The sequence below is a fragment of the Dermochelys coriacea genome, chromosome 6 (assembly GCF_009764565.3).
Source record: "Dermochelys coriacea isolate rDerCor1 chromosome 6, rDerCor1.pri.v4, whole genome shotgun sequence".
In the NCBI taxonomy this organism is placed as follows: domain Eukaryota; kingdom Metazoa; phylum Chordata; order Testudines; family Dermochelyidae; genus Dermochelys; species Dermochelys coriacea.
Window position 1 is genome coordinate 47,160,417 of NC_050073.1, and position 14,998 is coordinate 47,175,414.

General features: G+C 43.6%; 2 protein-coding genes across 4 annotated transcripts in view; both read right to left on the bottom strand.

The window, feature by feature from the left end:
* Positions 1–2,903, bottom strand: part of SLC1A2 (solute carrier family 1 member 2) — a 119,574-nt gene extending 116,671 nt beyond the window's left edge. The window contains exon 1 of the mRNA XM_038405044.2: positions 2,536–2,903. Coding sequence (XP_038260972.1) covers positions 2,536–2,552 — 17 coding nt within the window. The 5' untranslated portion in view covers positions 2,553–2,903. The remainder of the gene's footprint in view (positions 1–2,535) is intronic.
* Positions 2,904–10,524: 7,621 nt separating this feature from the next.
* Positions 10,525–14,998, bottom strand: part of PAMR1 (peptidase domain containing associated with muscle regeneration 1) — a 74,469-nt gene continuing 69,995 nt past the window's right edge. For all 3 annotated transcript variants that reach the window (XM_038406322.2, XM_038406323.2, XM_043515892.1), the window contains 3 exons: positions 14,252–14,484; positions 12,899–13,191; positions 10,525–11,534 (listed from right to left, as the gene is read on the bottom strand). In XM_038406322.2, coding sequence (XP_038262250.1) covers positions 10,998–11,534; positions 12,899–13,191; positions 14,252–14,484 — 1,063 coding nt within the window. In that variant the 3' untranslated portion in view covers positions 10,525–10,997. The remainder of the gene's footprint in view (positions 11,535–12,898; positions 13,192–14,251; positions 14,485–14,998) is intronic.

Sequence of the window (14,998 nt, forward strand, 5' to 3'; positions counted from 1 at the left end):
TTGACTCATCCTCAACTTTGGGACTTTCATGCAAATTCCCCAATTTAGAGATAAATTGTTAAATAACTCACAAATTAATTTTAAATACAGGTATGGCACACACACCTCTGAAAGTGTGTTTTTCTGAACATCAGTGCCGCCCTAAATATCTAACTCAGGAGCAGAATGCCAGATTAACCTGTTTCAGTTCCATTTTGCTTTTTCACACTAGCCTCTATTTCTCTCTATCTTTTCCCCATTTAGAAACACATACCTGAGAGACTGGGTCTCATGCTATATACTGCTATACAGTGGAGATCATCTGTGGCCTTCCAGCTAACAGACCCTAGTGTTAAATGTTAAGGGATTGGTAGACATCCATTCATAGAGAAAGTCCCATGACTCCAGAATTCACTTTCCCTGCTAGTCCAAAAGAGCATGAGTTTGTTGACCTTTAGACCATAGTAGAAGGCTTAGCTCTATCCTCAGATATATACGTGACAGGGGCAAGGGCTGGTAATTTTTTGGTTTGATTGGGGTTTTGTTGTCATATTGGAGTCAGGTGGTTTGGGAGAAAATCTCTTTGATAAAAGCAGCAGAGACTGAAGTTATGCTTATATCTGAAGGATCCTAAGACATGTTGGTTCATTTTTATATCAAATACACCAAATAAATAGAGATGACTCATGAAGTCACTGATGCTCCATGCTCCAGATTTTCTTAATCTATATTCATTCCTGTAGGAGTTTGAAGACAATTCTTAAACTTCTTCCTTCTTTTCCTATCCTGCCCCCATTATGTGCTCCAGCATGAAAGAGGAAAAAAAGTGTGTTTATTGAAACCCTCTTCTCTCTCTTTTATCTGGCTGTACAATCAATGTATTTAAAAAGCACTCCTATGTTTGCTTATATTTTTTAAATGTTTACTTCATCTCAAACTGAAAAATCTACCTATCAGGCTGTGTCTTTGCTTATAGTTGATCTCACTGTTGTCTTATCTTTCCTGTATAAACAATGTCACAGTAGCTAATACATTAGTTTATGAGTCTCTGAAATAAACATATACCTAGGAAATACTTCATAGTTTAAAATAAAAACAGGCATCTGGCTGCATGGTGCACAGAGGAGAGTCAAAGCTGGGGCATGAAAACACAATGGTAAGATGTGGCCAACTACAGTCACTGGGACATACTCTGTTTTCCCAGTTTAAATCTGTTCCCTTGCCGCTCCATTTATCTGTTGATAACATTTAATTAGTCATTTCATTGTCAACGGGAAATGCTAAAGTGCTGTGCAGTTTACTAGAACAGTTATGTGTGTATATATATGGTCTATCAATTCCCTCCGGAGGTAGCATGGTACCCAAGGCTAAGCTATTATTGGCAGAGAAGAAAGTTTCTGTTGCTCCACTGTGCCAGAGTTCTGCTGTGAATACACGTGGGATCAATTTTTTCTGGAGATATTAGAGTGCCTAGGGGAAAAAACAGCGCCTGTAATTTCTGCACAACTTCCACAAGTCAGCTGACCTAACGCCCATCTGCCTGGAAGAAGACACAGTTCTTTGCCCAGGTAGTGTGACACAGATGCCCACGCGATACAGCAATGTGCCCCTTGGCTCCAGGTTACTGAAATCAGCTCATCAAGTCTTTCATCCCAGGAGACACAAACCCAACATATAAACAGAGCCTCCTTTTGCCCTCTGTCCTCGGAGGGTCCTGTCTAGCGCAGATCATGCTGATCCAACCTGACAACGGCCAAGGATAAAGAGGGAGGCTCACGCCAGACGCATTATAATGCTATTGCTAGACAATATCACAGGAGGGCAACCAGCGATCAAAGAAACCTTTTGCGAGCAGATCTTTATATATATATGTGTATATATATATATATACACACACACACACACACACACACACACACACACACACACAGCCTAGAAAAGCCAATAAGTGGCTGGTGCTCGCAGACATTTCACAAGAGCTGGAGAGGGATTGTCCTATCGTGAACACATTGTGTTTACTGAGCCATAAATAATGTCTCTTGTGTAACATTCAGCACGCGCCAGCATTTCTTATCCCCTCTTACAACATTTCAACTATAACTGGCACAGACCTTAAAGAGTTTTGGAATATAAAAATGGTTTTGGTTAGTTCCTCTGTTCCCTCCCTTTGTTTGTTAGAGCTGCATAATATAGACTAGACATATACACAGAGACCCATTTATTGTTCATTTTAACCATTGATCTGGGCACCTCTCCAGCTTTGAAGCAGGTGGTCTGATCACATTTGCCTTTACATCTGCGGAAGGTAGGCAAATGAGTCCTTCCCAGCGGCTCGTTTTTGAAATTCCGTTCTCTCCTCGCTTGCCTTTGACTGTTTTCCGTCTTGCGCCCTGGTGGTTTCGTTTAAGGGGAGAGGCGTGAAGGATAAACCGAAACAGATGCAATGAAACTGTCACCCAAAGCACAACACAGCACAGCACAGCGCGCGCACACACACACACACACACACACGCTCTTTCTCCCATCCCACCCTCCAAAACTCACAGTCCCCCTCACCCTTCTGGCGATGCCATGGTCCTGAAAGCCCCCCTGTCTTCTTAAGAATCCAAGGGAGGTGGGATGCAAAGGAAGCTCAGTCTTTTGGATAACCCCCTTTAGCGTCTAAGTAGTAGCGCAAAAATTCCTTGTATAATCCTCAAGGCTCCAAAAGGCGAGACTCCAGAAGCTCTGCTCTTCAGATTCCCGCACCACCCCCCCCTCCACTATCACCACCTCCTGTTGGATTGATATTCTCCACGTCTTTTAGGCTTTCATATCTTGGAGGAAAAAGCACTGCCAGCCCTAGTGGAAACTGAGCAGCGGACGGCAGGGTTAGGCTGTGGAGGACACCTGGGCTTTGATCCCTTGCTTTCTCCTCCTGGAGTGGTGGGGGGGGGGGCGGAGGAGGGGGTGTGCATGTGAGTGTATGTGTGGGGAAGAGGTGGTGGGTGACTTCACATTGACATGGTGTTGGCTGAGGCTGGATTGGAAGGTTTTAGCCTTCTAGCTGTGGATTTGCAGTCTATCCTTCTCTATTTTAGGCAAGGGCTGACATCACTAGCTGCTGTTACCCCTATAAATCCCCCCCTTCCCCCCCGCCAGCCTCTTATTTAAAGAAGGGAAAAAATCCCACCGAGGGAATGCATGGATCCAGAGGAATGACAGCGATTTCAGCTGCTGAGTTAGGGAAGAGATTCAGCCTTGCTCGGTTTTCATTACCTGCCCCCCTGCCCCCCCGCCCCCCCCCTTTGCCAATGGATTTGAAATGCACAGCGGTGAGCTTCAACGCAGGAGATTAGATCAGAAACATAAAGGACTCGTCTGAACAGCCGCAAACACACACGCTCATGTCCCTTTGCATTGTTCGTGCCGCGTTGCGATCTCAGCAGCTATAAATCTCGGTCCCTCTGGAGGCCCCTTCCCAGTCTGCTCGTTAGTTTCTTCTCTTTGTTTCCGTGGCTTTTGCCTTTGGGGGGCTGTTGACTGGGTTGTCCGGTTGGGAACCAGGGTGAGGGGTGCTACCGGGGACCCTGCTGTGGCAGCGCTGGAAGCATAATTGGAAGTGTGGCTGATTAGGGCACATGTTTAGCCTTTTGGCAAACGGGGTAAGGGCGAGACACATTTCTGCAGCAGGTAAACTATAAGGAGAAAACAAGGGGACGGGGGGGGGGGGGAGATCGCACTGGGGAAAGGGCACGGAAAGGGCCGGAGGCAAAGAGTTAGTTTCCCCCAGTAGATAGACCACTGTCACGTCCATGTCCTTTCAACCTGATTAGCAATCGGATTGGCACTCCAAGGGGGTGGGGGCGGGGAAGGGTCACCCTACTGTATAAGTGGGGGGGAGGGAGAGAGAAAAGAAAAACACACAACTGAGAAATAGGAAGCAAGTCAGCAGTTAGAGTTAATGCCGAAGAAGCCTTTTCCTGCATTTCTTCTTTTGAGGCCGGAATAAATTACCTGATTTAAAATATTAATTTGCATTACGCTCCGTGAAGAGCCGTTCAGAGTGTAAATCAGACGGCTGGGGGGAAATTCCTCATACGGGAGATCTAAATGTGTCTCTCTCCGGGCCCCCAGTAATAACGTGTCCGTTTCTTCTACCGCTCTTCAGCTGGAATGGGGTCCTTGACTTTTTACTTATTCCGGGCCTTATTTTGCAACCCTCCCCCCCGAAGGACTCCTTACGCGCAGGGGTAGACCTGGGGAAGTTAAGGGAAACATTCACTTGAGTAACGACAGCAGAATCCACGTTTCTTTCATTCATGATTTGCCTCTCAAGCTGCCAGAAGAAGGGGAAAGTGGCGCAAAACCATGTCAATAACGGACCAGGTCAGGTCGATAGATAGATTAGATAAACAGGGATCAGATCTGCCTTCAGGTTATGAAGCGCGAGAAGACTCACAAGAAACTGCTTAGCTTTTTAGAAAGCAGTAATGAGAGGCGAATGTGTGCTCTGGTGATGGCCTTTTCATGCGGTGTGCTTTCAGATGCAAATGAAGGGAATATTTGCAATAATAAAGTATGAATGCAGTAAATAAATCTGTCCAGTGGGGCTCTGCTGACCTCTGTTGGAAATGTGGGTATATCAGTATTTCTGGAAGGAGACAGTGAATTGTCTAGCAGAAAGGTGAATTGTCCCGCGGTTAGTCAATTTTAAGTGGTTAGTTTCGTTTAGTTAAATTAAAAAGAAATAGCTAAATATGCAGAAACTTCCTGATTTATTCGGGAGTCTAATCCCTGCGTTAGAGCTCCTAGAAAAAATTAAATGGGAAGAAGCAGCAAGCACACAGATTGCAACGCCACAGCATCTAATTCTGCCAGTGACTCTAGAGCCTCTGACTCTGCCCTCCTGCAGGAATTCCAAAAATAAACAAACCTCTAATCATGATAAGTATTCATAAAAACATAACAATGGCCATACTGGACAATGGTCTGGTCCATCTAGCCCAGTAGCCTGTCTTCCAATAGTGGCAGGTGCCAGACACTTCAGAGGAAGTGAACAGAATAGGGCAAATCATATTTAAATAGTTCTCTGTGAGGAAGGAAGAAAGCTGCACGCACACGCACCAGTGTCATTGAATCAGAAAGCTGGTGTTATTTGTTACCACAATACAAGATAACTGGTCATTTTAAATGGTAGCAATGGTAGGTTGTTATCCTATGTGTGGACTAGGCACTAGAGGGGGATGAGGCATACACTGTGCTAGTGTGTTTTGCCAATATTTGCTGTCAGCAGAGGATTGTAAAGATCCAAGACTCCTACATTCAATTCCAGTTTCTGGAGGGGAGTGTGCTATAGTTGTTATAGACACTTCTGTCTAGTCCTCCTCAAGCTTCTGTCCCCACCCCCATTTTCTCCTGTCTGTCCCCCATCCAGCTCCTGTCCCCTTCCCTTCTCTTTCTATCCACCTCCTCTGCTCATATTCTACCCAGTCCTACTGGCTCCAGTCCCCTTTCCTTCTATCCACTCACTGGTTTCTTCCTCCCTGGTCCTGCTACACCACATCACCCGCAGCTCCTGCATCCCTCCCCCTCTGCTTCCATGTGCCACATCATGCCCCAACTCCTGTCCCTTTTCTCCTCCCTCTCCTCTTCTATTCATCCTCACCTCTTGGCTTCTGCCCCAGTCTAATCTTATCCATTCCCCCTCCCCAAACTCTTGCTCCCCTCTCCTTCTGCTCCTATCCACCATTCCAACCTAGCTCCTGTCCCCTTCCTCCTCTGCTCCCATCCATCTCCTCCAACCTTTTGCTCCTGCCTGCCTCACCATTCTCCATGTCAGTCAGGCATCCTACTCCTTCTCTTCCATGTTGCCTGGGCACCACCAGGAGGAACAGTGGAAATGCAAGAGAGCCAGTCCGCCTATTCTTGGTTCCTGTGCCTGGCATCTCAGCAGCAACTGCGGACAGCTATTGCAAGGAAAGTCCTGCTCAGACCTGGACTGGCATATGCTTGATGCAGATAGAATCTTTGGAATTCTTAGCAGTGATGCTGTAGGAATTCTCTACTGAGCTTATGCAAACTGAGATTTTTTTTTCAGAGGCTTATCACTTGGCCAACTTAGGGCAAATTAACATGGGGACAACAAAAGGCACATTCATGATACCAAGGTGACCCCCTCTCTCCCTGCCAAATTTTAAGTCCCTGGTCTGAAGCATGTTGATGCTAGAACTTCTCAACCAAACAGATGTAAGAATTTTTTTTAAATAAGCAAAACAATGTATTTTTCCCTACTCTCATTCTTGAAAATGGCTGACCAGTTTTGCTGAAACTTTCCCAAAACAGTCACCCTGAGGCAAACACCAGTGGTAGAAAATTTCAACTGGAACAGTTACATTTTGGCAAAGTTATAAGCAACTGAAAACAGCTTCTTATAATGGAAAGCACTGGGCAACCTTAACTATAGGCAGTGCTACCAGCTCCACCTATAATATATTGTGGCAGATGCTAAACTGATGTCAATCAGAGTCGCTTCATTATGGAGCGACATCAATTAACATCAGCTGAGAATCTGGCTTCTGATCTTGGCACTGCCCTCTTAATTCAGGGGTGTCCAACCTTTTTAGCCTGAAGGACCAACATAGCATTTCACTAAAATTAAGGAGCCACAATGTAATACTATGGGTAGATTTTCTGCTCTGGTTCATTCCCTCTTTGCACTGATTAGGCAGTATAAAGGGTCAGACATCACCCACAACTACTCTGCTGGAGATCACCCCAGAGTAGAAGAGTCCCCAGCATCCATAGAGTCAGCATAGCTGACTCTTTTGCTTCCCACTCCACAGTCCACGGTACAGAGGCAAAGGCAAGGGGGAGGGGGATGGAGTGTGCTTTGCTTCATCTATCGCCAGCTGGTGTATGTTGCCAAGGAGACCATAGCCAGCTGGCACAAGTTAGAGCTGACCCCAAGTATGGCAGGGAATCAGGGAGTTGTATATGATGGTTGGTTCTCAGGTTTTCCTCTTTTTCCACCTTTTCTATATCAAGGAGAGGGGCCATCACTTGCTAGGTGCTCCCATGGGCTCACGCAGAGCAACCAGATACCGATCTTGCTTTCCCTTCTTCCCTGGATGGAACTGGTTCCAACACTTCTATTTAAAAATTGAAACTCAGAGGGCACACTATCCATGCAGATTCATATGCAGATTTCCCTCTTAACAATCACTCTGCAAGGTCCTGATTTAGAGCCTTGAGTGTCACAAATGCAACAAGTTTGGACATCAATGCCTCACATGGTATTCAAATATAAGCACTTAGTCTGACTAAATATGCTTGTAGGTGTCTCAAGTGAACATTCAGGTGCGTAAGATAGATATAGCCATTAAATGCAGGTTTAGGAGCCCAAGGATCAAATTAATCACTGGGTAATTCTATTGAAATCAACAAAATTACATCACGAATGAATTTGGCTCCCTTTTCTTGGCTCCTATAGTTAACTTCAGATGTTCACTCTGCACAATACCATCTTCTACCACGAACACCCACTCCTTATAGAGGTATTCTAAAATGGAAGGCATTTGCCAACCTTTCAATCAGATTTTGCCCAAAAGACTTGTGAACAGAAGACAGAGAGATGAACCAGTCACTCCAGTGGAGTGTGAGAGAGAGCGTAGAGATTAGCTTTAAATAGGGATCTCTTTATGTTGCTTCTAAAATTAATAGACTTTCCCCCTGGTGCAAATGAATTGCTATCCCTGTTGTGCTATTTCACAGCCTTCCTTTAGCAGATGGCATAGATTCTCACCTGCTTAAAGTGGGACGTTTGAGCCAGTTTAATATTTTAAAAATAGGTTCTGGTGAAAAAAAGGAGTTGTGATACCAGCTTGTTTTTCAAATGTATTTATTTAGTTAGTTAGTTAGTTAATTATCTGAGCTTTGTGTTTAATTAGCATTTTGCTCAGGCCACACCACTGGTTTTGACTGTACATGAAGCCAGAATACCAGAGCTGTGACAGCTTGATCATTTCAACTACTAACTTCCTGTGACATCACAACTACAGGGTCAAGCAGAAGTTGAAGTCTTGTTGGAAGAGTCTCTCGTGGGAACTCACAGTAGCCCCTTCCCTCAAGATATTTAAAACTAGACTCGGAAAGTACTGGTAAATGCTGAAGGGAACAGCCCCTCATTGACCTTTGAGCCATTTGAAGGACTAGCTGACCTATCTTATCAGGGCTTTTCCATCTGTAATTTCTATGAATAGAAACAGGATGTGTGTATATGTGTGCACGTCTCTGTATGAGGGATTATACATGCATACATATAAACACACAGCTGTGTGGGTGTAGGACTATGACTCTGTATGTGCGTGGACCAAAATGGATTACAATTCTTGACCTGAACTCTGACAAACTCTCAGCCTGGGTTGGAGTTTTCATGTCCATCCCCTCTCAGAAGAGATTCAGGGACTTTGCAAAATGAAGGGAAATTGAGTTCTGATGTATATAACAGGTATAATGATTTTTACTTCAGGGAGCTATATAACTCATTTTGAAGTTAATTTCTGTAATTCCTTCAGCTGAATCTCTCTCCTTGTATGATGGGGTATGTATGCTATTCCCCATCTGACTCTTGGGTAGCCAGTGGGCAGCAAGTTATGGTCACTCAGATATAGCCAAAGCTCAACCTTTCAGTTTTCCTTGACTGATCTGTGATGGATTGGTACTAGACAGGGAGAAGATAAGTGGCTGAGGAGTGGATATGGCTGGGGATCATAATGCTACTAGTCCCAGGTATAGGTATAAAAGCAAGAAGAGGAGAAGTAGAGGCTGGATTTAACTCATAATGAGATTTTGCTGTGCTGCTTAGACTCCAGAGCACTGAGGATGTTTTATTTGGGCATAGTTTAAATCCAGAAAAAGGAGGAATTTGGGTTCTGATTCTCCTCTCACTCACATTGGTTTAAGTCCACAATAACTGCTGAAGGCAATGCAGTTACATTGGTGTTACGCTGGTGTCAGTGAGAGGAAAATCAGGCCTGGCTCTTCTTTATTTCTGCTTTGGTAGTGAGCGATTCTTACTATTAAGAATAGAGAGATTCACCTTCCCTTTTCTTTCAGCCATGAAAGAGCTCTCACTGGATAGGACACGTTCCAATATACAAGTATCTTCCTTTGTCATACTCTTAGTACACTCTTTGTTAATAGCCTTAGGAAGAAACACACAATGCTACCATTGACCTACTGCAAGACTGTCCTTTCCACAAAACTGTCACCTAATTACATCTAACCTCTACAGTAAGAGTAGGAAATCCCATACAGTCACTGGCAAATAGTTCCTCCCACAGGAGGAATGAAATAGACCTGATTTTTCAAATTTAATTAAGACTTTTTTTTCTTGTCATGCAGCATGTCAGCCAAGCACAGTCTGCTGGCAGATGGATGAATGGGAATTGAACTGGAACGGAGAAATGCAACATGAGAAGTCAGTTGCTGTGGCCATATCCCTTAAACTTTTGAACTTTGGCAATGCATTGTCTACTCATATTGTCAATAAAAATAACACTACCCAAAAGATAACACATTGAGTCCCTCTGCCACTGAAAGCAAAATAAACTGCATATTGCTATCTACCAGCAGTAATTGCCATCATTTTAATAATTTTCAAATCTGTAAATGCGGAGAAACCATTGAGTCCTAACCCTGTCTAACCAAGGTTTTCACGGAATCCTAGAAATCAGAGCTGGAAATAGACTAGCTAGTTTATCATGACTATCACTCTAACTCTGCAGGATTCAATGAAGGGCTTCACTGATCGTAAATCAAATCAGAACATGTTAAAGAGATCCACTCCCTTAGGCCTTACTAGGTCTTGGATATGACCCCCGAGAAAGCTTCTGAAAAATATCATTCAGGTTTTTAATACGTGACGAGGACTTTACAACTGTGTTTAATCATAGTGTTTCTGTGTAGACCAATAACGGAGCTGGATGTATTCAAAAAAGCTGTCAATTGTTTACACCATAAACCTAATTTGTGCCAATTTTGCTTTTCAGTGTGCATGAACAGCACCCAGTGAGAGCAATGCACATGCATCCACAGGCAGAAAATACCTCTTGGTGGGAGTTATGTGATGGACAAACCCCACACTGGAGAGTTAAGGATGCAGGAACAATCCTGGGCTTGGGAAACCCTGCATGCCTCATCCCAGTTGGAGGAGGGACATGGAAGTCTCTCAGCACTGCAGGATGGTAGGGGGAGCGAGACAGACCTGCACTTGCTGCTGCAAAGGGACAATGCCGGGAGGCCTTTCCCAGGGGAGGTCTGTGGCACAGAGCCAAGAATCCCTACCCTGTTGAGGAGGCCCAGTGGAGGCATTAGACAGACTGCCAGTAGTGGACTCCTGCCTTATGATGCTCAAGAGGGCTCTTGGGTTGGGACAGAGTGGAGGGGGAGAGACCGGGTTCCCCTACTGCATAACCGCTAAGCGGAGAGGTTCATCCCACTGACAGTGGGACATAAAAAAGGAGATAGGGACTCTGAATAAAACTGATATCAGACATGGGTAAATAGGTTAAAAAACAAACCTTCATTTAATGTGTACAGTACTCAGGAGGGGGAAAGAATACATCGTACTATGGCAATACAGAGAATACACCATAACAAGCTCCTCCATAGTAATTACTTCAGGTTACTCTCAAACCTATGCTCCTTTGTGAAATGCACACGGATCTATTTATCCAGCTGACTATAAACCACAGACTGAATTCAGCCATTACCAGTTGTCCTGCTTATGGGTTATCCTATTCAGGAGCCAAGCACCACCTTCCCACCCAGGGAGACAGGCAGGCTGAGATATGTCGAAACCCGTCACGCAGAGATAGCCTGTATTGTAAGTAAAGTGGCCTCACTGAACAGCGGAGCCTATGACGAAATATGTCAGGGCATCTGCCTTAGCCGTCCGTGGGAAGAGAAGCCTAAAGCAGTAGAGATTGTGAGAGAAACTACGAAACTTATAAAAGGCCATTTCCAGAAACAGCTTTTTATTTCATGTTCTTCTCAATCCAGTCCTTGAATGGAATTGCTTTGGTATAGCCAGTGTAGAGTTCTAGGCTGCAAGTTTTATCATAGCCCCAGCTCACTAATCCCATCAGGTGCCATTTTAGCTCAGGAGACGCTTTTCCTGGCAACGTTATGGCTGCAATGCCTCCAGTCTCAGCAGGGCAGATGTTAGAAAAGGCAGTGGGGTGCTGCCTGGCACAGAACATGCTGTCCGTGATGATGACCTGGATTCCATTATCCTCATACTGCTGCTCGCACAACAGCGAGTCCACCCTCTGAACAGCTCCCATGCGGATTGTATCATTCTTGTACCTGGGATCCTTAATGTCAGCCAGTATCTTCCAGCCAGTAATCACTATTTTTAAATCCTCTGTGGATAGGTCCAAATCATGAGCAGATGCCAGACAAATGGGTTGAACATGGCTGCTGATTTTGGCTTTGTCCAGGAGTTTTACAATGGCCATGTCGGAATCAAGCAATATGGGGTCAAAGTTTGGATGCACTAGGATGGCAGAAATCTAGGAAGGAACCAGAGAGGGAAAATTTACAGGATTAATAATGATGGACAATAGAAGAGTGGGAAATCAGTGACAATTTTTCCATGATAATTTCACATTTAATCTCAGCTGATTTTGCACCCCTCAAAGATTCCTTGTCTATGCTACTCAGTCAAATGCTCTTTCAAATCAAAAATATGCAAAATACTCAAATGCGGTGTTTCAAAGACAACTTTTGCTTGGGCTCAAATAAATTTTTACTGACAGCAAAAAGAAAGAAATCATGAAAGGCAATCAATTTTCAACAAAAATTGGCCCATTTTACAATTGCAATGAAATTGAAGGAGGGAAGAGGGAAATATATTTCAAGTAGCTTAACCTTTTATTGAGAAAACTTTGCCTCGTCCTTTAGTGGACAATGTCTGACTGCATGTCAGTTTCAGTCTGCAGAAATGTATCAGTGTCCTACAGATGAACTAAAATATATCTGATTGAGTTTCTTCCAATAATTCACCACAAAAGAAAGAGTTGATGCATTATGCAATATATAACTTTAGAGCCTAATTCTTTATTCCTTACTGGGCTAATAAGATGTTGTCAGAAGAAAACTCCAGGCAGCAGAATAGGGAAAGACTTTCCTATCAAGAATAGTAAAATACTCTGGATGGACAGACAAAGGTGGGGTTAGGTACCAAAATGAAGAAGAAAGTTGAATATAAAATAAGAAACAAAGTAACTGTATTTTATTGGAGAGACCATATTAATGAACTCAAAAATCAAAAAGACAAACATAATCAAAACTGCTGAGTTTCTCCTGATTTTGATATGAAACCATTAGTCTGCCCAGGTTAGCTTGGAAAATCAATTAACTCATCAAATTACTTTGATGAGACCTGGGCTTGAACTGTTATCTGTGGATCTGGAGTCAGATCCAAACTTCCCCAAAGTTTGGGGTTGTTTAGATCTGAGGCTGAAATGTAAAATGAGTTGATGGTCACAGACCAGGATCAGTGGACATGTGTATCCCTCCCCAAAAGCACAATCACAGGTTAGCACTGGCTGGCATCCCTTTTTTTTTGGAAATCTCAGCCAAGAGACCAGCTGAACAATTCTATTCATCCCTATTTGTCAGGAGTGAGGGATGTTAGTGGGATGATGTGCAGGGAAGCTTGCAGTGCTGCTGCTGCCCCTCCCATACCATGAAAGTTCTGTCAATGAACATGGGACTTCAGGCTCCAGGAATGTCAAAACAAAAGTATGCAAAATATATAATACATATTCCTAAGAATGGGCTTTTTTCTCTTCATGCAAGATGGACCACAGGGGTGGTCCAGGTTGGTATCTCTGTCAGCACTTCTCCACTCCCATCTGAATGCCTTACTCACCCGTAAGTTCTGGATAGTCTTCTCATTTCGGTCATCATCCCTATAGAATTTCCCCAAGACCACTTTGAGTTCCGCTGTCTTGAGGACAGTGATCTTCCCCAAGTCAGTGACACAGTGAGCTGCCACCACTACAGTGCGCTCATTCACCAGGGCCCCACTGCAGATCAGGATCCACGCCCCCTTCTGGAGGCTGATCTCCTTTACCCCATTGGCTTTCCGATAGATGGCTGCTTGCCAGGGCCATCTGATAGATGAAGTCTTTTGAAGAGTGATGTTTTCCGTTTTTCCACAGACTGTAAAAATATGAACCTAGGATGAGTTGATTCTTTTTCCTCAAGAATCTGAATGTCTCCACTTCCTGATTCCCAACTATGGTGCACCTTAGGGTACTAAACTTTATTGGTTAGCACCAGGAAAATGTTTACCAATTAACCCTTAGATCAGCCTTGCAACATTCTACTCACCCACAAACACCTTGAGAATTTTTATTTTTAAAGGGTGAATAAAATATTATTAGTTTTTTTCATTCCCATTGGAATTCCTTGTAAAAGGTGGGAAGGTAAATTTTGCATCTGAACTAGTAATTTTCCATTACAATTTTGTAAGACTGCCCTATAACAATATAACTACATAAAGATATGAAAGAATCAGGATGACACCACAGCTATGTGAAAATTCCACCTAAAACCCATCTTAAGCAACCCCACAAGAATCGAACATAAATGGGTCATCTCGTAGAAATGGGCTTTATGCAACTAAAGACTGAAAAAAATATTTCTAGATACTTGAGATGAGCCCAAACCAAAATCCCAGATCCAAAGCCCTCTGAACTTTTGTTTGGATCTGAACAGCTGGCTCTATGCCAATAATGGGCTCTCCCAAATCTCCAGATTTGCATAGCCCCTAACTCTGAGCTAATTTGTACCCAGTTCTGAACTTTGCAATATAGGCCCATCCTCAGCAGCATCGAGTAAAGGGAATAGCCTCTTAAAAGTTCACTGGTTCCACATTATTGCTTTTGGTCTGATGTATTTGTAAATTATCTGCCAAAGCGCGGAGACAAGTGAAAAATTGAATTTGCTCTAAGTGGGACAGTGGGAAAATGTGAATAATAGGAAAAGGTTTCCAAATCATAGGCAAATTACAAAACTGAAAGCTTGACTCTTCACTTGGTGTCATCAACAGAAGTTCCGCTGTGGAGTAGAAAGAGTCATCTATCTTCCCAGTGTCTTTGGGAGCACAGGCAGCCTACACTGTTAGGAATCTCCAATTATCTAAGATGCATACATGCCGCCCCCGCCCCCACCCCCACCCCCCAGAAGATGAGTATTTCTTTTCTTCTTAACAACTCACTTGGAATGCATGTGGGAGCCCGCCCACTCCATTTTCCTGTCTTCAGACAGGTTCTCCTGCTGCTTCCCAGGCGGTGGTAGAAGGGAGAAATGCAGTCATACTGAAGCTGAGTGTGCAAATGCTGGTACCCTGGAGGCAGGTCTCCAAAGGGCAGCATTGGCTTCTTGGTTGGATATATTTCGAGTTTCTGTTTGCTGAATGCAGAAGAGTAGAGTTGATGCAAAGGCGTCTCCCTGTTTCACCATACAAGAAACATGGGGAAATGATAATATGACAAAAAACGATCATGATCATTGCTTTATCACCAGCTGCACTACGCACCATTTTAAAACGTAAGGGCTTTGCTTATTTGCTGGAAGCACAAGGCAAAAAACTCTCCAACACAGTTTAGCAGAATTCCCATTTGCAGCTCAGCCTTTATATAGATGGGGTTTTTTGTTTTTGTTTTTGTTTTTTTTAATTTACTTTTTCTGGAGTATCTCCAGTTACATAGGAATATTTTATGGATAATAGTTCATGTTATCACCATTTGCAAAACACATGTGATGCTGCATTTTTCAATGGAAAAATTATACTCAAATTGGGTGTCGCTATAATTAATTTTCACTGGAGAGGAGTTTAGACTCCTTCTTTTTCTCTAGTGTGCATTATAATAGGCAGTATTGGGAAAAGATTCAGACTAAACTATGTTGATAAAGTAGCTTGATTTAGCTATTAACAGAGATGATTACCATACCAGAGAGAATG